This window comes from Thunnus albacares, chromosome 9 (assembly GCF_914725855.1).
Source record: "Thunnus albacares chromosome 9, fThuAlb1.1, whole genome shotgun sequence".
Lineage (NCBI taxonomy): Eukaryota > Metazoa > Chordata > Actinopteri > Scombriformes > Scombridae > Thunnus > Thunnus albacares.
In genome coordinates, this window is record NC_058114.1 from 21,811,882 (window position 1) to 21,838,571 (window position 26,690).

The following is a 26,690-nucleotide window of genomic DNA, read 5'->3' on the forward strand; positions in this document are numbered from 1 at the left end:
AAGACTGGAACGTTTGCTAATGGAAATTAAGAATTTGGGGATTAGATCAAATTTTAGCTTGAAGAAAAATACCACCTAAGGATTTATTATGTCTCTCACTGTGTCTGATTATGTTTGAGAAGAATCAACCCTAAAACTGCTGTAAACCTGCATCAAAACATCACCATCTGCAAGCCAAAGTGTTTCATTATTGGCGTAACAGTAAATCCTGTCTTATCATTTAATACTGTTATACAAGGCTCTAACTCAATACACTAAACAATCACCACATATTTTAGTCAAAATTCAGAAAAAAGCAGAGTGCTGATTCAGTTTATCTTCTATTATTCACTATAATACAAAATCACTAAAATCGAGATCTGACAAAACTCAAGTGTTTCATACAGAAATCTCAAATATGCTGCACTTTTACACTGAATACTAACACTGAATGTTATAATAATTAAAAAATGTGAATGTAAGGCACACTCTACTTATTCTTTTTTTACAGAAACATACTGAATCATGAAACCACGATTTGATAATGAATGAAAAATGTGACTTTTTTGGATCATTTCACCTTCATATCTTAGATATTTTCTAAAACATCACTGGGACACAAAGTAAATGACTCACACACACAATTCTGTATTGAGGGGCTGAAGCCAGAACAGCATAATAACGTTTTGGCATTTAAACAACTTTCACCAACTGCTGGAAATAACAAGTGTAGATGATAACGTTAATGTATGGATACACAAATAAATTAAAGATTGCAATTTAACCATTAACGCCTGACAGACTGACTCCAAGCACCATCATTGTTTGTCTCTTTAGGTTTCCAAGGTCAGTGAGAATCATGGCTCCGTTGCCCCATTGCCTTGAGCATGTGTTTAAGATAGCAACGGCAGACTCATTTGCAGCCAGCTTGTCCTTTGAAGCCTTTAAAATCCAACCTTTCTACCTGAAGGGCCAGTAATTGGTGTGCAGAGCACATAGCCCAGATCTCAGGAGCAGCCACTGCACTTAGCATGACACCCCAGCACTGCATGGGCTTTTCTCAGAGCACCTGAGATCATTAAGATTCCACCTGAGTGCAGTGCTCTTGTGGTAAAATCTGAATGAACACAGGAACAGGCAGCAGTCAACGTCTTTTCTGCAGCTCCCAACTGCAGGATGGCGCATATTGAATTCTGCAATGGTCGCGCTGTTCCTCTCACCCCAGAGTTATGGTTGGATACCACAGTGTAATCCCTTGCTAACAACCAGCTCCCCTCTGTATGAAGACGCTGAGACAGAAGCCTGTGGGTCAGGATTGAAGAGACTGCTTTGATGTAATCATTTGTATCAGTATTGCAGTGGCTGAATCGGCTCTGTAGTCGGGCGGAATGCCTTTGAGGGCTTGTTCTGACATTTGGCTTTAATAACAGGACAAATCATGGCCTAGAGTGTCAGCCACATGGGCTGGCTGGGTCTTTTTGAGGGACCATCTGTTCCAGAGCGAGAGAACAAAGTTATAACTTATTAATGAAGTCCTCTGATCTCCATTGTGTGTAGATATGATTGAAGGGGATAGCATTTACACCTGACTTTTAGTATAAGCACAATCAGATAACCAAGCTCTGGTACTACACCTGTTTGTGTCCTGAGAGCTTCACAGCTAAAGTAATTTATTTTGTTTGTGTATCTACTTTTGTTTTGAAGATGCATTACAGTACTTTTATATCTCAAACTTGCCAAATTTGTTTATGACCAGAGCTGGAAAGGTTCAAGTGATCCCTTTAATTCAGTTTTCAAAGCACTTAGGTTGTGTGTTGTCCAATTTTTCTTTTTTCTGTTTTGATTTTGTATATTTTATCAAATATGATCAGATATGAGGATTTTAGAAATACTGTGCTGTGTAATGATCTGGCCCTCCTGATTAGATTAGATTGTCTAACTATTTTAAATAATATGTATTGTTTAATTTAACTGTTGAGTTACATTTTTGGTATATTTTATCTCCCTATGTGATTGTCTAAATATAAGCCTTCTTTGGGAATATGAATCTGATGCAGAAATACTACATCCCTTTGATTTATTTTAATTATTAATTGTTCTTTTTGGCTGAAATTTTTAAGATAGTGTTTCTATTTTACTAGAGAACAATTGTCCAAAAAATTCCAATGCTGGTACCAGCGACTTCAGATGTCACCAGTAAAAAGCAACAATTGGCCACGTGCTTTGGTCATGCATATCTTGAAATTATTTCTAGATCATAATATTTAAAGTGTTCTCATATACTTGTTAAAATACAATGAAGATTAAACAATTTGATAATTAATCAACTAGTTGATCAGCGACAGAAAATTAATCAGCAACAATTGTGATAACTGATCACTTAAGTTCGAACCAACATTCTCTGGTTCGTGCTTGTTATATGTGACACTTTGTTGCTTTTCTCGGTTTTTATATTACTGTAAACTAAATATCTTGGTTTTGTTTACTGGAAAAAAACAAAACATCTGAAGACATTACTTTATGCTCTGAGAAACTGTAAAGGGCATCTTCCATCTTCTGACATTTAATAGACAAAGTAACAGACCTTTTCCACAGCAGACATTTTAACATGTCATACCAGGATAAGGACAGGTGTAATTAATAGCATGAATCATGGCTGCATCCCATTTACATGTTTCAGGGCCCTCACATTGTGCATTCTGGCTCACTGGTTTAGCTTATTGGGACACATAAATGGAACAGAGCCCTCATTAATGTTATTAATGAGTTACACATGTGCCTTTCCCGCTATGACAAGTCTGTGAAGACGCTCTGTTAATTGATTAAAATAAATGTGATATTAATCGATAATGAAAATAATCATTAGTTGCAGTCCTCAACAAAACATTGGATCCAAAATCCATTTATGGCAATATCTGGTGGACCCTCAGAGCATAGCACTACTTCATATCATTGACAGCTACAGCTGTTCTGTTCTGTTAGCTTAGAGGTTCCCTGCCCAATCTGTCTTTTATATGATGGATCAATTAGGTCATCATGTGTCTCCAAATTGAGACACTGTTTTGAATGGATTGCTTAAAAAATATGCTCTCTTGTTTTTGTTTGTTTGTATTGTTTTAATTATATTAGCTTTTTGTCTAAATCCAAGAAGCATGTGGAACCTGCAATTGTGTAATTTTAACTGTCACGCTTTCTTCTCTTGAAGAAAAGTATGTAAAAAAAGATGGTGACTCTAACAATATCACAATCAGCTCTGAAATGTGTAATTGTAGAGTCTAAACTCCCTCTCGGGTAATTAAAACAGAAACAGAACAGAGGGCATGGCCTCTGTGTCCTCAGCTGCAGCTCTATTTCTACATATAAAAGGGGGTGAATCTCTATTGTTTTAATTTATGAAAATGAACCAATCATACTGCGATTATTGCAGTAGCACACTTCCTCATTGTCTGTCTCCTCTCCGACAGCTTGAGTGTTATTAAAACAGCTCCACGCAGAGTAGAAAAAAACACACTTAAGCCATCCTCTATGGCTTTGATTCCAGTATGAAATTCATCCTATCATAGTTACACTTCCAAAACATTGTTGAGGCTTTGTGCTGCTATTATGCAATGATCCCATTCTGCCAAGCTGCTTAGGCAGTAGGTTAAGCACCACAACAGCAGTTTGTTCTGTCCCACTGCTGTCTCAGGCATTCAGATTGGCCAGAGAGGGAATCTGCATGCTGGAAACTGTCCACACACATATTCCACACTTGTGTGAGTCTCAGGATCCAGTTGGAGCATATGAGATGTTCAGCTTGATGATGCCAGCAGCGGGTTTCCAGTCTGGCTGGTAAAAGTGGATGTTGAGGGTTCGGGCCCAGTTTGCAAACACTGTCTTCTCCGTGATGAAACGGTGGTGGCTTCCACGTCGGCTTCTCTCATGAGAGACATACATGGAACACTCGGCGGGCCCCAAGGGCTCATAGTAATGATACGGCACGGATAGATGGGAGGAGGATCTACACAGCAGAAGAGGAGAGGAGAATCGAGGGGAGCAAAGCATGAAAAGGCATGAAAGTCAAAGTGCGAGGGAGGGATGTGGAAATAGCGTAGGGATAATTATGAGATGGGAGGGGGGGTGGAGGGGCGAAGAGGAAGCAAGTCACAGTGGGGAAGAAATGGAGACGGGAACAAAGAAAAACAGAAAGATCAGAAGAATCTGGGCTCACAGATGTGTTCATTATACATCATCATATTCCTCTGATGCTCACAGTCATACCAAGCTCAGTGGAAAACTCAGCCACATGAGAGTCTCTTCAATCTGGCCTGCTTACTCTATGAATATCGAAATGTGCCAAACTGTCCTTTGTGCCCTTGTAGATTCATGTGAGAACAATATTATTCCAAGATTTTATGTAGGCATAGTTGTATAATGTGCTGTGAACTTATACTCATTGTGGCAGTGAAATTTATTGTAAAATGTCAAGATGAATGTCTCCAGCCTGACTGCACAGCAATAAAAGACTCTTGAATTTGTCACTGCAGGGAGCAAATGTTATATTGTCATGGAAAGTTTAAGACATCGTTAAAGATGAACTAGACAAGATTTCTATGTAAAAACACACCTGTATTGTCAGTAGATCACAAAGTCGAGCTGCAACAGAATAGACCATCAATTCCCCTTCATGCAGTAGTTGCCCCATTTACTCCAACAGGAAGTGCCAAACTGAACATGTAAGTCCCGAGGATGAGGCATTTTGATTTTGTCTTGGATGTATAATTTAGCAGATGAAAAAATGTTTTTGCAGGGAGAAACTGTTCAAAAGTGCTTGTACACAGGAGGGAATTTTATTGGTCAGAAATCTGTTATGGTAGTAGAGTTTTCCTGGTGTACAATGGAGTTATAATAAAAAACTACAATTATAAATAATTCAGATGGAACTCATGAACATTGTATTTTTGAGCTGAGAAGTCAAGGAGATGATATGCTTGGCATTCAGGTGGTTGAAGTCATGTGAACGCCGTTGCTAGGAAACTGACAATAAAAACGGACATTGCTTTGTTCCCTTTTCTAAAACCAAGTAATGATTTTGTGTCTTTTATATTTCAATGCCAAAAGTCATTGATGAAGATGCCTTTATACTCAGACATTTTCATAAACGTCACCATACATTACAACCGGTGAACTCTGAGCCTTCAGAAACTTTCCACTTACAGAATCTCATTAGTGTGACATTCAAAAGGTTACTTCTCTCGAACATGGCGAATGCAAACCTACTTATGAAGATGACTCAAAGTGAAGTAACAGTGATGAGCAGTCTGCTTATATAATGGATGGGTGATGACAGCTGGCTGTACTCCAGGTTTCATGGTTTTTTGTTATGTTTTCACTTGATGTACAGAACCAGTCAAAAGTCAAAAACTTTCTCATTCAAGGGAACGAGTGTCCAAACTTTTAACTGGTACTGTATATTGTGCTTTATGTGAACTTATCTGATTTTTTGATCATGCTTTTTTTTTTACATATTTACAGTATATTATATGTTTTGTGTATCTTTGTACATTTAATGTTCAAGACTGTGTGTGTTCATAGTTTCACCTTGATGATTTCCCTTTGGGGGCAAAGAAGTTTTAGATGTTGCAGTTCAAATAGAGGGCTCTATTCATGAACTTGAATAAATTTTAGATAAACAAAAGTCTGCTTGGAAAACAGACAGTCTTGTGCATGGTTTACTAGTAGCCCATATTAGTATTTTGCTCTTTGCTACTTTGAAGTAATCTTTGTAAGCAACTAAAAGTCTTGTTGTGTTAGAAATAATATGATTCTACCTGCAGGAATCGGGGGGCACCATGCCGTACACGTTGATCCTGTCACACAGCTCCAGGGCTATGGCCATGGTGAACCAGCCAGTACTCAGCCAGGAGTTGGATCTCTTCCTGGAAGACAAGAGAGATCCACCTTTTTTTAGTAAATCCATACTCATGTAGTGTATAAATATACTGGGAGTACTTGCTCTATCCAGGAGATTGACTGATCAAATGAGACAAGTTTAAGATGTGACCCCTTATTTTTAGATTTCACCTGATCAACTCCAGTTATAGTAGATGACACATGCGCTGTGCAAAGAAGGTACAATTCCATAATTGTAAGTCGTTCCTAATATTTCCTATGCTTTGTACACAACAGAAAAGGAATGAGGAAGACGTTTACTCTGCACTGACTATAGTTAGATGAAGGTTTGAAGTGATTGCAGTGTCCTTTCAGATACAACGTGTTCTTATCATATTGTGGGCTTCCTGTTCACATGCAAATGAGTTTATATGAATGGCTGGATTCACGTCAACAAAATGGCTTTATCTATTTCGTTCTTCTTCTGTATGCGCATGTTCAGACAGTTTTCCACAGTACAGATACCTGTATCACATATGAAAAGAGACATGAAACTACCATCTGTCGTATAATAAGCAAGAAAGTTGTGCTTGCCCTAAATCTGTAAAATTGCTGTTATTAAGGAAAAAACGTCTCAATAACTCTGATGAAGTTTGTTTCTATGCATCTTTAACTGCTGCTCCAGAAAATGTACATGAAAATCTCAGCACTTCTTCCAGTTAAGATGAAGAGCTACTATTTAAGTTTCTCTTAAGTTATATATTTATACATAAAAATCCAGCTGCATAATTATATTTGGTAGATACTCTCATTTTAAAATAAACATATATGTGAGAATATATATACTAAAGCTCAATCATATCAGAAAAAAATGTCATGTACTGTAAGTGTTAAGTGTCTGTGTTCCATATTAGGATGAAGTTTCTTTTGTTTTGTTTTTATCAGTAAATAATTAGTCTCTTCACTTTCCAAGACTCTGATGGATGCTTTCTAACCATGTTTCTTTTTGCTTGTAATGACTGGAGATATACAGTATAGTGATTCTGGAGAAATCTTAATGGCATCAAAATAAAATTTGTGTTTTCTTTCTGATGTTGCGCCAGTTCTGTAAATGTCTTACCATGTACAGTAGTAACACTACATAAGAAATTGACGGCCTTTCAAAAGTAGTGTAATCTGCGTAATATGGAGCGGCAAGTAGTTATTCTGCAACTGTTTTCATAATAATTAAATAATCCTTTTAGTCATTTTTTAAGGAATGACAGCATGTCATTTGTGAGGATTTGAAGATTTTCTGTGTCATATATGATAGTAAACTGAATATCTTTAGATTTTGGATTGTTGATCAGACAAAACAAGACATTTCAAGATGTCATCATGAGTGCTAAGAAATTATAACTAGTATTTTTCACAATTTTCTGAAATTTTACAGACAAAATAGTTATTTGATTCATCAAGAAAATGGGTTTAATCGATAATGAATATAATTGTTTGCTGCAGCGCTAGTGTAAAACTCTCTCCCTTATCTGCAAATTTTATTTCCAAGTGGCTAAAACTCATAAGCTGAAGACGTTTTTTTAATGTTTATGTGGACAGACTAGCTCACAGTGACAGGAATGACTGTGTGACCATTTACCTATCAATCCCTGTTTCATTTTTAAATAGTTCATCAAACTTCAGCATCTTAATCCGAGAAATGATGTAGACTTTGAGTTTGGGCAGTAGCTGCTTTAACTGCCTCAGGTTGTTGTAAACGTGGCCTTTTCCATCCCGTCTCATGCAGCTGTTTGGTCCCCAGAAGATGAACACCGTGTCTTGGCTCGCGTTAAGTAGCTGCTGTCGGCTCCGCAGCACCCTCTGCAGGCTGGAGTGAGCTATGACACGTAGGCTTGTGCGCTGGCCAACGTCCTGCTGATAGCCCACGCTGGGGGCGTCGTTCATACGGATGACACACTCAGAGCGGTCAATGTCTTCACCCCTCTTGCTCCCAGTTAGCTGGCCAGAGCTGGTCACCAGGGCGCAAGTCCCGCAGTGCATCCTCAGAGGCTATGGAGGTGGAAGGTCAAAGGTAAACATTATGAAAATCAGATTTTATTTAGAGAATATTAAAGAAAGGCTGTGAAACAGGGATTTTGTGTTCAGTTTCATCCGAGTAAGCCACTACATGTTTCCTATGGTGCCACTAAACACATGACAGTCTAAAGAAATACTGCAACAGAGTATATGGCATATCCTTAAAGACAAAGAAAACCTGAGTGTTCCCAAAAAACATGATTTAAAAAAGTATCAACAAGCAAAAGGGATTAAGTTGCATCCTGTAGCTATCAAAGTCAAGTCTTATTTGTAGAAGTCTTAGGCTTGAACTTAAAATATAGCTTCCAAGAGGAAAAAAAACAGGACCGTGAAAGAGTTCAGCACAGTCTGTACAGCAACACATGCAGAAATGACAGCTGTGACAAGGGCACTTCCCACAAGCTTGATATATATAGCTACTCTGATAATAGAGCCAATACTTTACATTTAATTCCAGGCTTTTTCCATTTATATTCACAGATTAATGTAGTTTTTTGACAAGTACACACACAGTGATAACTTCAATCTCAAATTAACGTTGATACTTTGCCCTTTAATAGCATGATTATTCTGTCATCTGGGTCCAAATAGAACGTGAATAAAGTGCAACTGGCACAGAATGGAGCAGCCAGACTTGTACTGGGCTATTCTGTCAGGTATCCTATTATTCAAATGCACTGCAGATTATTATGGTTGACAGTGGAGCAGAGGCTATTCTATGCAGTACTATCATTTTGTAGGAACATCATGCATACACTTAAGGCTTAAGCCAGTATATTTATTCAGTCAAACACAGCCTCAGAGCAATGTTCACTTGTAGTGGTCAGAACATGCTCAATCACAAAGTCCAGTTCACTCAGAAGATCATTCCTGTGCATAAACCTTTAAAAAGTTATATTGGCTTGAATTATACTGAGTAGGTATTTATGTTGTTGTGTCGGGGCAGAACTTGGATTGAATGATCTGACAGCAAAAGCCCAGAGACTTCTCACATGAATTATTCTCAAATTTAATAGAGAGCTACATTGGCATTCTGAACTGTGCTCCGAGCTTCACACTCCATCAGGTTCTGAGAGGGGAAAGTGTGTGTGTGTGTGTGTTTGTGTGACGTGGCTGGATGAGTACTAAGGCCAGGATCACGTCCACCTTTGGGATCCATCTTGAGGTGGATTCCACTAAGAAGGCAGGTAAAGTTTGTCACAATTTATTATTTTCTTACAGCTGCTTTTACACCACAGCTGTGCATACAGGTGATATCACAGGCTGCGCTGTTCAAACTGCTATATTTATAATGCACTCCCACTATCTCTGTGACCCCACACTGAATCACTGCCTTGTGTGTGTGTGTGTGTGTGTGTCTTTATCTGCATATGTGTGTATATGTGGGTGTGTGTGCACGTGTGTATGCATGGTGTCTGGGGATGTCCTTAAATCTGTGCACAGTTCGACGTGGCAGCAGATTTGTAATACAATCACGTTTCTCTGGTAAGAGCCTGCAACTGCCTAGAATGTGTCTAGATCCAAAACCAGCTGTAATCCCCTCTATACACACAAACACACACACACACACACACACTCTCACCAGCTCTATGCATTGAGGAACAGGTATTTACATTCCCTACCACATTGCCCATTTCCTGTTGGAGCCCATCCCCCCCCCCCCCCCCAATAACAGGTAGTCTGGAGCGAATTACATGCCTCACTGCACAAACATACCCTCCCTGCCATAGCTAGAAAAAAATCACAGTCCTTCTTAGTTGTCTCTTTTTCTACATACAACAGATTGAGTGCATTCTCCCCTTCGGGCACTGTCAAAACAATTACTCACAAACAACTTTTAATTATTTTTAATCGTCAGTGAATGTGTTAAACTGGTAAAAGGCAATTGAATTGTCCTTGACAGTGATGCTGAAACCTCAGCACCGGCTCTCCAAGCTTCTGACAGCTTGATGGTGCTGGGAAATAGCCCCTTATATACCCTGTATCCCTGCAAGAAGGGCTTTCAGAATCAGATGTAGAATATTTCAGGAGGCAGGCAGCTGACTGAATAAATGAAGTGTAATAAATTTCATACTACAGGTGGTGGATTTTTACTCAGCCTTGAATCAACACAGTGGTCTGTTGAGTTGCGAACCAGCTCGCACTTGCTGACTCCCACACACACACACACACACACACACACAGTCTGCATTTTATCATGCAGACAGAGCGTTGTCTACCTTGATCAATAATGCATAACCTTGTAACCAAGACACTTTCCAGGATTAACATGATCTAAAAAGACAACAGGTTCAACCTTATGAGGCTATTCAGTGAACTCTGATGTGATGCCGACCGGATTAAAGAGAGCTGTACCATTAAGAATAGCAGAAGAGGACTAAGTCAAGAATACGGCTCTGGTACCAGTCCCAGTCAATTACTGCGCCCACACACTGACTCCAGACTCATCAGTATGATCCTGTTTATATACTTCCCAGGGGAACCCAGGATCATAATTGCTTTCAGAGCAAACCCCATCAATCACCCTCTAATATTGCACCAGAGCTTCCACTGTGCCTCCAAACCTCCAGTCTCTGCCTACACCCCTTTCAGATTAGGAGGGGTAGATAGTACAAAACCACAGAAAAAAAAAAAAAACATTAGGAAGGGTTGAGCTATTTGGAGGTCAGAGCAAATAACAGAAAGACGAAGAAAAAAGGCCCCTATTTCCACAACTAACCATGGATTTGAAGAATAAGCATGGCATTTTCTATATTTCTTACTGTCAACAAATCCCATTAAGAGACCGTGGCTGTGCCAGAAATCACTCCATATATTTACTGTCCATCGTTTTATCCCAGAGTCTGAATTCTGAAGGTATGTCAGTGATGACCCAAAATGATGATGACACTTAAGTGTCCCTGTATCTCAATTTACTGATCACGATAGAGAAAACTAGTGAGTGTCTTTTTGTACAGAGAATACTGAAAAGGTGAACAAGAGAGTGATTTCAGACACAGTCACACAGTCCATATTTTAATACCTTCCATCTTCTCAAGCCTGTCAGTGACTCTCGGCCTTAAACCCATTTGTTTCTGCCTGAGACAAAAATCTTTAAAGATATGTCATGATTATATACTTTAATTTTCAAAATATATATAATTTCTTTAATAAATGATTAACTATCTAAAACGTCTGGTCATCGTTTTCTTTTGCAAATGATAGGAGTAAATAGCACTTTAGTTTTTGTCAGCTTCAGATCTGTGTATTTACAGCAGTAGGACATTATATGTGGGAATGACTCAAAATAAAATACAGTGCCCATGTTCACCTTAATGAATGAACATGAGACCCAGTGCAACAGTGTACCTCACTGATGTGTTTTTAATAGTTTTTGGACTAGCTTTGGCTACACTGTCAATATTTGTTGGTTTGATAATTTCATGGGATTTGTTGACAATAAGAAATATTATAATATCACCAGCCATATCCTTATATGTAAAACATCCTATGATATGAGCAGTGGTGGGTGAACATAAAGACATACAGTGGCTGTGTTAGTTTTAGAGCTGCAATAATTAGTCATCTTTAAAGCAAAAATGCCAAATGTTTGTGGTTCCAGCTTCTCAAATGTGATGATTTGCTGTTTTTCTTTGTCATATATGACAGATATCTTAAAGGATAGTTAGTCTGGCAAAATTCAAAACCTGTGGTGGGCTCTGAGAATTTTTTTGCATATCACTGACTAATTGATTAATCGAAAAAGTAAATACCAGATTATGAAAATGGTTGTAGCCCTAATTTGCTTGCAGTGGCATAAATAATTTAGATGGTGATCATTATCGTGACAGCAACTGAACACTTTCTGAAGTGCACAGAAAAAAAAGAAACGCTACTGACTCAACTGAGAGCAGAGGTGGATTAATTGACACCTGTTACATGGTGTGACAGTTTTAATGGTCAGAACTGCTTCCTTTTCTCAGAGACCAATTAATTGCACAGAATTCCTCCTGACAGTTGACTCATTAAGCGCCTCCCGGTGACACACATTGAAATTGCTCTGTTCTCAATTTGAGCAAATAAAGGCGAGATAATGAAGGCGCCTGTCTTCTTCTTCTTCCAGTCAACCGCAGACAGAGAGAGAGAGAAAAAGACTACACCTCAGAGAACGTAACCTTGTTAGCGGCGAATTGATGGAGAGATGCGGCATAATGTTTGGCTTTTTCCATCATGGCTGGCAGGCAATGGAGAATCTAAAAAGAAGATGATATTCATTAATTCATGTTGGATTTATCCATCATCACCTAGCGGGTTACAGGTATTTTGAATTAATAAGGAAGACGGTGAAGATGACACCTGATAACATAGTCTGTTTCACCAGGGTGTCTCCCTTACTTGGAGTGGAATTAAAATGAGCCTATTCTGGGAATTTTTAAAGTTGCCTGTTATTATGAGCTGCCTTTGTACATTAACATACCTATAAGACAACTTAAAATTGAACAATAGAAAGTGGTCCGTGTAGGCAGGAGAATATTTGGCATAACCGACTTTCTAATGACACCCATTTCCTCCGAGACCGACTGCATTAAAGGCCATAGCACAGACAGGTATTGCCCATAATAAGTAGGTACATCATAAACTGGCATAGACTTACAATCCACACCCATGCTCTCACACAGGCTTTTGTGATTAGAGCGTATATAAAGGCCAATGTAGATTGATTCTGCTGACAGTTCTTCAAAGGTCAACATCTCTTTAACTGGAATCAGCAAAACATCAGAGAGGGAGAGAAGATGAGGAGCAAAGGGGAAAAATGGTGCGGCTGTTTGTTGAGGTGTTCAAATTTAAATGTGTGTGTGCGTGTGTGTGTTTGAAAGAGTCTATTCATGAAGTGCGGCACTAATTACTGTAGCTTGTCAAGAAAAGAAATAAATACTAGAGGAAGACATCTCACAAAAACCTGCAGACATTGCAGAAGTCAGAGGAACATAACGAACGCTGAGCCAGTTGCTTAAAATATCCCACTTAAATGCACACCATAACTTTGAAGTCTGATGGTTCAGTATACAAATGTGGGTTTTCATTCCACCGTTAAGCACTGAAAGTACTGAGGGGAAGAAGTTTAACCTTTAACATGCAGTCACGTGAAGCAACATGGTCTTAATGATAAATATGTGCTTTTGGGTGAGACATAAATGAGCAAAGCAGTCACAGTCCACTGCCCACTTTATCACAGCCCATGCAAACAAGAAATGCACAAAAGTTAATGCAGGACATAAACAGGGTCCAGTGGGCACATTAGATAAAGCTCTCCTAACATTTTCAAGCATCCCTGGCTCTGATAAGGGTGTACAATTTTTATTAACGTGTCTGTGCATTTGCATGGGGTCGTCTGCATACATCCACCAGTGCTGTGTATGCTGCCAAGATTCCCTCCAGCAGTAGCTACAGCAGCAGCAGCAGCAACAGACCTCAGATGACCCTGAAAGGAACTGTGCAGACGGATCCACCCACTCCACAGATCTTACAGCAGGTCTGCTCTGGTTAGTCATTGCCCAGCTCTGTCTAAGGGTGCAGCATCAGAGCTGGGAGCCCTCATGAGAGGGGGGGGGTAGAATGACACTAAGCAGTGTGAAAATGTCGCAGTATGGATCCATCATGAGTCCCCTGTCAACCGTCAGCCAGGAGGAGGTGGACAGTTATGAGAGACTGTGAATAATGAAGTGCCTAAATCGTAAAAACCTGCCTCTAATTTCTCATAAGAACCAGTGAAAAATCCTTAGATTAATGTTTCTTTTTCATTGACTTTAAAAGGACCTGATGAGGGTTACAGAGGAAGCCTGAGCGTAGAATCTGGCCGACTGAAGAGACAGAGACAAGTCTAGCAAGTCTCAGCCGGATCTCCAAACCAGAGTCACTCTCGCACTCTCATGTCACTAATTATTAATCAGTGAAAGATGAACTGTAACGAACACTGTGCTTTTTACTTCTCCAAATTCTTTCCTCCCAGTGCTGCCTGAGCATTGCAATGTCCTCTCCACACCTGCCTATGCTGATCCCTACCAGTATAGTGTACTTAGTGACTACACCTTGAGAATCGTAGGCCCAATGTTAGACTGTTGTTTGTAGACTTCAGCTCAGCTTTTAACAACCTGCAGCTTCATGTTCTCCTGGAAACAGATGAATGTCAACCCTTCACTATTAAGTGGTACCACTCATTTCCGACCAACTGCACCCAGCAGGTCATGGTGAACAGGACCCTATCTGAGCCCCTGACCAACTCCCATCCTGGCATCCTAGCCCCCCCATCCTGTTCACCCTGTACACCAATGAATGCACCCGTAGCACTGCTAACAATTACATGATAACGTTTTCTGATGACACAGCTGTCTTCGGTCTCATGTCCGACACATCAGATACAGTTGTATACAAATATGAGATTCAGAACTTTGTCCAGTGATGCAACAAACACTCCCTCACCCTCAACACTAAGAAAACAGAGGAGACAGTGTTCGACCTCAAATCCAATGGAGACCACTCAACAGTGGTTATCCATGACCAGAACATAGCCCAGGTTGACTCTTACATATACCTGGGCATACACATCAACAACAACAGCAGCTACACTTCCTTCATACGCTGAGGGTTTTTGGTGTCAACCAGAAAGTGTTGCTCCTCTTCTACCATGCTGTAGCTAAGAGCATCCTGCAGTATGGCATCTCAGCCTAGTTTGGCAAACTCAGTGAACAGCTGAAAGCCCAGATTACTCGGCTAACACAGAGAGCCATGAAAATCATGGGAGCCAGGCGGCATCCCACACTCACAGGGTGTCTTTGATGAAGCAATCATCAGACCGGCCCAACAAAATTATTTTAGACCCCACTCATGTCCTCCACCCTGAGTACCAGCTTCTTCCCTCAGGCAGACGTTTCAGAGTCCCCCAGTGCAGTCTCAACCACTTTAAGAACTCCTTTGTGCCCCATCACAGCCCTCAATGGCAAGCTACCCAGAGGCTAAACCCTGTAACACTGCTCTATGTTGATGAGGCTGCTTTACTCTTACTGCACATATTATGTACACCATTATGATGACTACAGGTGTGTTGTGCGACAGGCAGTGTGCAATTAGTTGGTTGATGATGTGTGCATGTACTGTAGGTATTGCATGTGTGCATGTGTATGGGTGACAGTCTGTGTATGTACTGTTTATATGCACTTTGTTATTTTGTATTTTTTGAACAACAGATACTGTACGTGTCCAAGACAACTTTCCTTCGGGACAATAAAGTCTATCTTATCTTATCTTAGCACTGTGCCTCGCTGCATATCTTTCTTACTGAGGGGAGACAGTACGCTGTCTGAATGATCTATCTATCTGAATCAGCTGTCTGTAATACTGTGCTGGGTCTGAACAATAGGTCTCTGAATGACAGTAACACTGACTGTGGTGCTTATATGACCAGAAGATTACAGCAGTGATGTCTTAAGTAGCCATGGCAGACAAATTAATTATGAATTGGGAAACAGGGTAAACTACAGAGAGTCTTTAGAAATGGTGTTTCCACAGTAAGTTCAGCTTTTGAGTTCAATTCTTCAGAGAATATTTGTTGTTATCATAGCCTTACATCAGAAAGTGGGGCTATATTAAACTCATATTAGCTTTTCCTAATGAACAGAAAATGCTTCACAATTTCAATTACCACACTTACAGAACTCATTATTGTTGCTAATCTCCTGCCTTAAAAACATAAAAATGAACATATAAAAATGGCATAGATTAAATTGGCATCTTGTACATGTATGTATTACCAAAAGTAAAATAAACCTGCACATCAGATTCAACCAAGAGGGTGGATATAATTTCGTTGGTACTACATATGTACAGTCAAAAGTTTGGACACACTTTCTCATTGAAGTGAATGGGAGGGTGCGTCCAAACTTTTGACTGGTGCTGTACAAAAGTGCCACAGCAATCAAAGTTCTTTTCAAAGGCTAGGCACTCGACACATATGCCCAACTGATTACAGATATGTCCAAATGCACTGAGTGAATTCAAATTCTTCGCTGTGGAATTTGACTGGAGAGAAATCACAAGGGCACTACTGTCGTGTTGAAGGAAAGACACTGTGTGTAATGCAGCGACTGAATTAGCATAGGACTGCAACTAGTGATTATTTTCATTATCAATTAATCTGTTGATTATTTTCTCGATTAATCAAGTAGTTGTTTGGTCCATAATGTCAGAAAATGGTGAAACATGTCAATCACTGTATTCTGAAGTCCAATATGACGTCCCAACCATCAGCCCACAACCCAAAGATATTCACTTTGGTTTGAATATCAGCATCATAGAGGACTAAACAAACCAGAAAATATTCACATTTGAGAAGCTTTGAAATCTTTTTTCTTTCTTCAAAAAAAATATCTCAAAACAATTAATAAATTATCAAAATAGTTGGTGATTAATTTAATAGTTGGCAATTAATCAATTAATAAACTCATTGTTACAGCTCTAAATCAATGTAGAAAAATTTGGCAAAACGCACATCACAGAGATACTGAACGTGACTTTCTTGCTGTTTTTACAGCATTATTTTCTTCCCACGAACAGTTCCTGAGTGCTGCTGTCCTTGTCACTGTTATCTCTGTTGTCCTCCATGTGCTTCTTCCAAAACCTTTAAAAGTCACCACCCGTTTTTCGACTGCCAAATTCTCTCTATGCCCCCAGATCCCATGCAAGTGCCTACTGCACTGACAAGAACATGATCTCTCACCCCAAACACTGGCAATTGTTTTTGTTGGAACACACGACCGAGCTGAGGTTTAACCTTGGTCTCTGTGGTGGTGTGTGAATGTTTTTGCTTTGTGCCAACCTGCACCACTTCCCAGCATCTTCTAATTTTATGGAAGCTGAAGAGCTTTTAGTTCTTACTTTCCAAAAAAGACAAAAAATACTGGCATGGCCCCTGTTAAATAATATAAATTATGATACAGATATTCTGTTTCCTTTTCACCTCCTTAGCAGCTTTCATTTAACTTGGACATTAATAAAATAATTAGGACATGTGCATTCAAAAACATTTCAAAGGAGAAACCAGTTGCAACATCATTGTTTTTTTGTGAAAATGCATTAGGAGACAGATTGTCTGACAGTGTGCAGATGGTGTATATTTACCTTATGATCTATAACACCTGTATACCCCTCAAGTGTTGATGTTGGAAGTTTCTGTGGTCTCTCTGGCTTTTTCACAGATGCAGCAGGACCATCTAGACGGTGGGCAGATGGTGACGATGGTGATGATGACGAAGATCTGTCACCAGAGCTGCTATTGTACACCAACATAAAACTGGTAACCATTGTGATGATGATGATGCCACTAACCCCTTGGCACTGGAGAGACACACAAGTTTAAATAAATAACCATTAAAACAACATCTAGACAGAAGTCTTGATTACAAAAATATACTCAGTTAAGTTCAAAACTGTCTATAAGCTTCGAGATTTTTGGTCATGACTGGTGATTAAATGTCAGATTTCAGATGCAACACAATAATAACAGCTGCGCTTTCCTCATACTAGGCTTCAAATGAAATGTCAGCTGTGCCACAACATGCTCTATTAACAGGGCAACATGTTTTAAAGAGCGGTGCAAAAATAGCAGCAGGCGTAATTCAAACATGTTTCATCATTATTTCCCCCTGCAGGAAAAAAAGAAACTTCACACGACTGCGCTCTTCAAGGATTATCTTATAGGAATATTATAGCTACTGCAAAAGATGAAATGAAATATCACAAAGTGCAATTAGGTCACAGTACATGACAGAGCTCTCAGCCTGCGCTCACTTCTGAGCAACCAAAACACTAAAGCTACCCCACATAAGGAACATTAGAGAGATATGTCCTGCAGGTCTCATTCATAATTACCACTCTTATCTTCATCTTCATTTTCCCTCGTTTCCAAACGAAGAGCGAGCCTTCATCCTACCGGAGCCAAAGCTCTCACAGAGCGTCGGGACTCTCCAGCATGCAACACTTGAGCGGCGGCAACAGTGGGATCAGCGCGCAGCGACGCTTCACTACTCTTCACCATGCTCTTCTCGACAGGGACGTCCTCACTCAGCTCTGCGCTCCTCATGGTCCTAAACAACACCGTTTCCTAGATCACCTCATGTTCACTGGGGGTTCATGAGATGGTTATAATACACATGACATTATTATAATGTTGAATACGCAGTCATACTCCAATACAACATTCAATATTAAGGATTCTGTGCTTCTCAATGGCGCGTTCATAGTAACCTTAAAACACATTTGTATGTAGGCCTATCTACTGTACATCTCTGTATCTATGTACTATAATATGCCTTTATACTTTTTCATGGCACAGTTTTCTCAAAACACTGCCTGAAATAGCTCGTTTTCTCTCAACAGTGCGCATTTATCTTTAGTTTCATGCAGAATCACAATTATCTTCAAATGGCCCAGTGATGCATTCAGTCTGATCAAAATGGGTACAGTGCTCTTCTCATGAATTGAATTATTGTCAGAAGTGTTAATCAGTATGCTCCTTCTGTAAATCCTCACATCCATAATATTGCTGTATCCAAACAACCCTTCAAACTTTATGCCTCATACATTTCAGTAACCTGATATTGTTTTAATATGACCTGATAGGTTTTAATGCAACCTTAGACATGTTCTTGTGTTGCCTATTCTTTGTGGAAATGTCAGATGTATATTCATCATCCACATGACCATATTTTTTTTCTGGCAGTAATGAATGTTGTTTGTACAGTTCACTATATTCAAAAATGTTTTTCCAATACAAGAACAGCTATGATGTGAGGTACAGTAGATGAAATGGTTGAGGTTGTGGGGATTTACCTTTTGTTCTTCAGGTTATTTTTTCCTATAGTTCCTAAATTACATGCATTTGTTGTACTGAGCCAATTGTCTTTATTATACAATGGTTTACTAGCTTTATTTGCATTGTTTTCTGTTTAACATTATTGTTATTGAACAGGGCTTTGGTACTTTTATTGCATCCCTTTAAAAGTCATGATAAGTCTATTCTACTACTCTTCACAGGGTGATAGGAACGTCAGTGATAATACTATACTGCACAGAAATGTACTTGGTACAGTGAACCATCATTTTTTTGACACTGAAGTAAATTTAGGGAGACCCATGTAAGGACAGGAAACAATTTTTCACAGCAACTTGAGCAGCTAAAGCTCCTCATGGGAGACAGATTTGCTGGAAGCTGTAATCTAGTCATGAGGAGCTGGAAAAGATGGGAATGAGTCTTTTTATAGATGCCCTCTGAGCTAGCGTCATTGTGCTCATTTTCTAATGTGTGTTTCATGTTCTAATCATTCCTCTCAGTCTCACTTTAGAAACTGAAGTATATCAGTTAGTTGGCTTTGTTGGAATGGATAAGTAATTTATCTCAAAAACAACACAGAATATCGCGGTCAGACCAGATGCTGTAAGAAAATCAGGGTAGCCTACTTAAAAGCCACAGTGGAAACTGAACAGCATGTCTTCCCTTTTATGTTTCTGGCCCAGATTTACACAAGTTTAAACAATTGCCTTGTTCGACTAATTAGCTTGCAGTTATGCATTATGTATCTGAAATCCAGATACAGTGATTCATATAGAATATGATGTGATACAAGATGATAAGATGATACAAGATAACACAACAATGTGATATGTGATATAATGACATAATATGATATAATACCTCGCAAAATGAAACAAGACAAACAGGACACTGTGAGACAATATCAAGCAAGATGAGTTAAGATCCCATTACATTGTAATTTTGATTATAAAGATAGCTTTTTTGACATTAAATGGTCTCCAGTCAACCAATACTTAAAGTCAGTGATTCCCAACCTGGGAACCCCCAGGGGATAATTGGATAAATCTGATGGGTCACAAGATGATTAATATAGGAAAGAAGCAGAAAATGATTTCTGCTGCACAAAATTATCTTACCGTTCGTTATTTTTGTCTGACTCTTATTAATCAATATCCAAATCATTTAAAATGCAATAATCTAAGAAAGGAGCATTATTCTTCGGTTTTCACAGTACATAGATATACAGTATGCAGCCTGTAGTGAGGGGTCACAAATATGCTTGGTTATAAAGGGTCAGAGGCCAGAAAGTTGGGAACCAGTGCTCAAAGTAGCACCAGATTTTTCTAATGCAAAGTAAAAATTGCACATATGTATAACAAGCATACATTGGGAAAGTTGCATGAAACAGAACAACACACATAGAGAACAAATGACACTCAACTATAATTATGTGAGTGCGAAAAACAACCCAATAACCCTAACATAAGACAAAATATTCATTTAGCCCTTACATAAAAGACCTATTGCTCAGTGAGTCTATCACTGTAATTGCAAAGTCTGAGAGTCTTATGCACTATGGCTTTATCCTCTTTAGTCGTTAATTTAACTTTTGTAACAGTAAAGCAGTTATCTATTGATCTAAGGTCCTGAAAACAACAGCTCTGAAATAGAGCCTATTATAGAGCCAGGTCATTTGTTGGCTTGACATCGATCAATACAATTTTAAATTCAGTCCCACATATAAATGGAAGGTTGCGTGAGGTTTCTGAAATTGAGATAACACAATCTTTCTTTGGGCTCCTGCTACAGTAAATATATATCTTGCAGAATATAATATAATAAATTTTGCAGAATTCAGAGTTATTGTTTTAGAATAGCTGAGAAATAGATGAAAATAACCAAATATCTAGGGACTTAGTGCACTGCGTTTTGATCAGAGTAAGGGTCATACAATTCCATATGAAAATATGCTGCAGGAAACACTTGCAGGTCAAAGGAATATTAGATATTAGATATTTCAATATATATATGCGGTATACAATATTCACACTTGTTTTTTTAAAGGATTTTTTTCCATGTTCCTCCTCTCCACTGTATTCTGTGGCACTACATGGGCATATCATTGGTAGAATAATTTTAATCACCAAATTATCTGTATCACTGAGGAGCAGTGCCTCATAATGCTCCTCGTCATTGTAAATTCAGAGGATTAGGTAGCTTTGAGTCTGTTTGTTTTCATTAGAGGTGTCCCTGAGGTGTCAAATGCATCTCAAAACAGAGCCCCGGGGAGCACACACCGACAAGAGTGAGGCAAATGTCTGAGGAACAAAACCATTTTTAATTAACTCGAACCTCCTATCCAGTGAGGCACCAGACGGCTATGCTGAGCCAAATGCAATGCAAGTGTGAAATAATCTCCTCTGTTTGCACCTTTTTACTGTGCCAAAAGCACTTTTGTTTTTACTCATTATATTGTCCCTGCAAGTTCAAATGTGCATTTGGGGTATCAGTCAAGAAACTAACTGAGACTAAAAGTCAAGGGACTGCAAATACCTTCCCAACATGCAAAAACATGCAAAAACATGAAGTTACAGTGGTATAACATATGTCATACCATGCTGCCAGATGCCACAGAGGAAGTTTGGTTCACTTTGAGGTTTGAAGCTTCATACCTGTGCCTCAAATTTTGCCTGAGCTCACAGTGACGTCCTTAAATAGCTTAATAGAAGACTAAGAAAACCATTTTTGCTTAAAATTACATATGCGGTTAATTGTTTATCCAAACAGATGTTGATTAACTTATTCTTCAACTAATCGATTAATCAAGTAATCATTTCAGCTCTAGTATGATTTGTATGTTGCCTTGGACATCTTTACATCTTATATTTTAAATTTGCAATATCATCTGTATGGCAAAAGATACAAACAGTTACCAAGAGGATCCACTGTTTTATTCAGAATTGTTTTATTGGCAGGGGAGAAATACCTCTGAAACGAGAATTAGATCCTTGCATGACTCTTGAATTTGAATTATCTTTTAGTGGCTTATCAGCTTCTCATAGCAGAGTGATATATGGTAGATGTTATCTGATGATTTACATAAGCAAAAGACAGCACTGACAGGGCCTATTTCTGTTAAAAGCCAGTTAAATGTCAATATTAGCCTAATAAACTGTATGTATCAATCTAACTGTAATCTGTTGCTTGTTTATGATGCTTTCTGCTGTACAGTGTTACTGAATCACTTCTTTTATGGTGGGACATGGGAGATTTCAATTTTAAGAATCAGCAGGGTTGATTCCAACTGCAGCAATTGTAACCACTGAATGAAAAAGGGGGGAAAAGGGTGATTGTTTTGAGCAAATCCTCTGCCTCTGATTATCACACACTATCTGAACTGCAAAAGGACAACTGCCATAGAGGAAGAAATTACCTTTTGTTTCAGAAAGTGGAAAAGGCTGAAAAACCATAACAGCACAAAATGTGACTGCATCTGCTGTGCACCCTGTCCATTATGTAATTAGTAAGCTGTTGGCATCATCATTTTCACTGAACGACAAGCAGATGGGCTGGCAACTCTGAAAAATATAGTTATTCTTTGAGGGGAACACAGTTCACATATGAAATGCTTAATTGTCCTTGTTCAGTCCTTGCAAGTTTAGTGGACCCTCCCACCACTGGCAATGAACAAATGATTTGCATGACCTTGTAACATGTGATAACACACACTCAAACCTGGTTAATCTGGCCTCGCCATAAACACAGAGGATGTAGTGAGAGCCCTCAAGAAGACTAAAGCAAATACAGCACCTGGGCCAGACAACATCACTGGCCATACCCTGAGGCACTGTGCTGAGCAGCTAGGGGGCGTGTTCCAGCTTATGTTCCAGAGCTCCACAGCTAGTGGCATAGTCCCCCACCTGTGGAAACACTCCACATTTATTCCCATACCGAAGAAGGGTACTATCAAGGTCCTGAATGACCTCAGGCCTGTGGCTCTCACCTCTCTTGGGATGAAGGCTATGGAGATGGTCATCAAAAACCATATCATCAAGGCAACAGGCTCACAGATGGACCCACTCCAGTTTGCATACTGTGCAGGAAGAGGGGTTGACGACCCCAAAGCATTCATTATAGACACCATCCATAAGCATCTGGAATCCCCCAACACTACAGTCAGAGTCCTGTTTACAGATTTCTCTTTGGCATTCAACACCCTACAGCCACACATTCTTAATGAGAAATTCACCGCCCACTTCCAAAGAGATAACTGACTAATCCTTTGGATAATGGACTTTCTCACCAACAGGTCACAGAGAGTGCTGGTCAACAACACTTTCTCCATCCTCCTACACACTTCAACTAGTTCCCCACAGGGCTGTGTCCTCTCACCCCTGCTCTTCATCCTCCACGCTGATGACTGCAGGTCCATCCAGCCAAACTGTCACATGGCCAAGTTTGCTGACAACACAGTCCTCCTACCTTTGCGTTCAGGCCCCTCACATCACCACAGCTCAGCTCTTGAGTTTGTGGAGTGGTGTGACAACTCCTGCCTGGAACTCTATGTGAATAAGACCATGGTAGTGACCTTCTCCAACAAGCAGAGGGGACTGGCTGTGGCAGTCATCACCACTATCCATGGGAAGCCCATTCAGGAGTACAAGATTAGGGCAAATTTCAACAGGTTATCGAAGATTGTGTACAGGTACTTATACCTGGGCACAACCTTCAACAACAACACAGAGGAGATCCTCAGGCAGTGCTAACAGCTGCAGTATCTTCTGAGGAAGCTCAACTCCTTTGGGGTCAGCAAATCCTCACAACATCCTCACAACATTTTACTACTCCTTCATTGAGAGCGTCATGACATTATCCTTCACCTGCTGGTTCCACTCCATCAGAACAGAAACCGCCTGCAGAGCACAGTCAAAGTCTGCTCCAAAATTATTGGACTCCCTGTCAGAACCCTCTCCACCCTATGCGAGCAGTAGATGCTAAAATAAGCTGGTAGGATCCTACAGGACTCTTCACACGTCCTGTTCCCTGCATTTTATTGGCTCCCCTCAGGACGCCAGCTTCACTGCCCAAGCTGCAGGACACTGCTACCAATGCCTATATATTATAGAACTACATATCAATACCTATACCGTATATACTATACTATACTATTTTGCACTATTATTAATATTATATTAGTATCATAATGTTTATAGCTTATTTTTGCACTGTATGCCATACAATGCATAACTCTAAATCAGCACTGTTGCATTGTATGTTATGTGTTTTTTTTTTAATGTATTTTTTCAATTTTTAATTTTTTCCTGTATTGTATTACTTGTTAATTGTACTGCTCTGCGTGCCTTTGCAATTGCCCCTCGGAGACAAATAAAGTGATTTGAATTGAATTGAACTGAATAATGCTGTAGAGTTCAGCCCTGCTCATGTAAAACAATAGAAATGAGATGTCTATGTTGAAAAAAGAACATAGCACAAGACAGTATGTTATCAACTGGGCTATAAAAATCTAGGGTCCATCTGGCTGTGGTATCAGTCTATTTATAGCATCAAAACCCAACTGCATCAGGCATGGATGAACAGACGTTCAAAAGATACATTATAAATTCACAGAAAAACATAGGACTGAGAAATAATCTCTTTAATTGCTGTGTCTACTGCCCATATATGTTTTTATTGCAGTGCCCCTTTCTCTATTATTGTATAATTCATCTGACTGCTTTTTGAATCAGACACAGCAGTGCCTCTCAAACCTGGCAGCTAAGATCTCTGTGTTATTTGTTTTTAACAGTTCTGGGCCATAAGAATTTGAAAACCACTGTCCTAGGCCATTGTCTCTGAGCCAAATTGTTCTTTACCATGTTGCACTTGGCAATAATGTGATTCTGATTCTCCCAGTGTGTAACTGGCAGCATTCCTGTCATATCAACATATGATCTGTCTCAGGGAAGTCAATCTCTTCTTAATGACTGGCCTTTGGCAACCTGAGCTCTCATTACTCTCATCCACAAAGCAGTAAGATAGACATCACTTTAGATGTCAGTGTTTAATACAAATTACCTGTCCCATTCCTAATCCAATCATACATTAAAGGCATGAAATATTAATGTAATAGATATTCTCTCATTAAAAAGAGATAATATGGCAAGTGTAATTCTGGTAACATACCCGGTTGAATGCCTTTGGCTGCAGCTGTCACAGATAAAACATGCTTCTTACTTGATCTTACTTTGTCACTGCTTCAAAAAAAACCCACCCTGCAGCTCTTGGATCTCCCTGTTATTGTACATGATCTCTAGCCTCTGCTGCCACTTTCTGGTCATAGTCACTGCAGTGGACTCTCAAAACCCCAAATCAATGTGTGTCTGTGTGTGTGAGTGCAAATATAAATATGGTACATACAGAAGTGCCGTATTTAGGCACGATTTAGTTCTCATCTTGAGTATTTTCATTGGGATTCAATAGTTGTACTCTTCTTCAAGTGGGAAATATTGCACATTTTACTCATCTACATTTATCTACATTTACTTTGCAGAACAATATTTTCCCTGCATAACATATGAACTCATACAATGGGATTTGAACTACTCAACAGAGGAGAAAATTAATTAGATTCACCTGGATCACCCACAACAAATTGTGTTATCTTTACATGACATAATAATGAATCAAGAGGGCCCATTTCTCAAATATACACTCAAGTTTTCACGTATACATATTTCCTTTATCTGTACTTAAAGACCCATGGAGCACCAAACAGGAGTTTTCACTTATTTTTGCCTAATTTAGCACTTAAAGACAGTGCTTCTGGCCCTTTTATTAGTTCTGTTGCTCTTGTGTGATGACTTTAGACTGAACCTGACAGATGTTTTTTAAAAAGATTACCTGTAAGTTCAACATTAAGGAGTCATGATGACTTAACTTGCATATGAGCCCTTTTCCTTGAAAACATTTATGTCATGGTTCAAACCAGTGATGGAAGGTAACTAAGAACATTTACTCAAGTACTGTACTTATGTACAATTTTGGTGTATGTGTACTTTACTTGAGTATTTTCATTTAATGCTACTTTATACTCCCACTCCATTACATTTCAGAGGGAAATATTGTACTTTCTACTCCACTACATTTATTTGACAGCTTTAGTTACTTTTCAGATGAATATTTGACACAATGGATAATATAACAAGCTTTTAAAATACAACACATTGTTAAAGATGAAACCAGTGGGTTCCAACCTTTTTGGCTTTTGACATCTCACAAAAAGCACTATGTAGTCAGGGTCACATTTCAGATGTATATGAGTTGTTAACAGCTCCACCAAATTGTGATTTTTCCCTGTAAACTTCTCACATGGTTTCTTTTCAATAAATGTTCAAATGATCCAATATTTCACCCCCAAAAAATAATGGATTAGAGAAAACGTCCAAAAACTAAAAACATATTTGTCTATCATCAACTTTGTTTTTTCTTCTTTTCTCTCCAATTAATCATCTCACGATCCCTCAGATTTATCTGATGACTCTTTGGAGGGGCCCAACCCTGAGGTTGGGAACCACTGGACTAAACTTGCTAACTGTATATAAAGTAGTTCAAACTAGCTCCACCTCCAGCAGCTACAACAGTAACATGCTGCTTACACACTGATGCTTCAGTATTAATAATCTAATGATGAGGGAGGGACGTAATGAATACTTTCACTTTAATGCTTCAAGTACATTTTGCTGCTAATACTGTACTGTAATGTACTTTTACTTAAGTAGGGTTTTTCATGGAGTATGTTTGCATTGCTGTACTGGTACTTTTACTTAACTGAATACTTCCTCTACCACTGGTTCAAACTGAAGACGCAGAGAGAGCAAGAGAGAGAGAGAGAGACAATGTGGCAGAATATCTGACCACAGTG

At 39.2% G+C, this 26,690-nt stretch overlaps 1 protein-coding gene across 1 annotated transcript; it reads right to left on the reverse strand.

Moving 5' to 3' along the window:
- Nucleotides 1-521: 521 nt before the first annotated feature.
- On the reverse strand, nucleotides 522-17,969 carry st6galnac5b (ST6 (alpha-N-acetyl-neuraminyl-2,3-beta-galactosyl-1,3)-N-acetylgalactosaminide alpha-2,6-sialyltransferase 5b). The gene is made up of 5 exons (XM_044362593.1): nucleotides 17,827-17,969; nucleotides 17,077-17,292; nucleotides 7,487-7,896; nucleotides 5,790-5,897; nucleotides 522-3,979 (listed from the first exon to the last, which is right to left on the reverse strand). The coding sequence occupies exons 1-5, from the start codon at nucleotides 17,845-17,847 to the stop codon at nucleotides 3,742-3,744; spliced, it is 993 nt and encodes a 330-aa protein (XP_044218528.1). The 5' UTR covers nucleotides 17,848-17,969; the 3' UTR covers nucleotides 522-3,741.
- Between the last annotated feature and the right edge of the window lie 8,721 nt (nucleotides 17,970-26,690).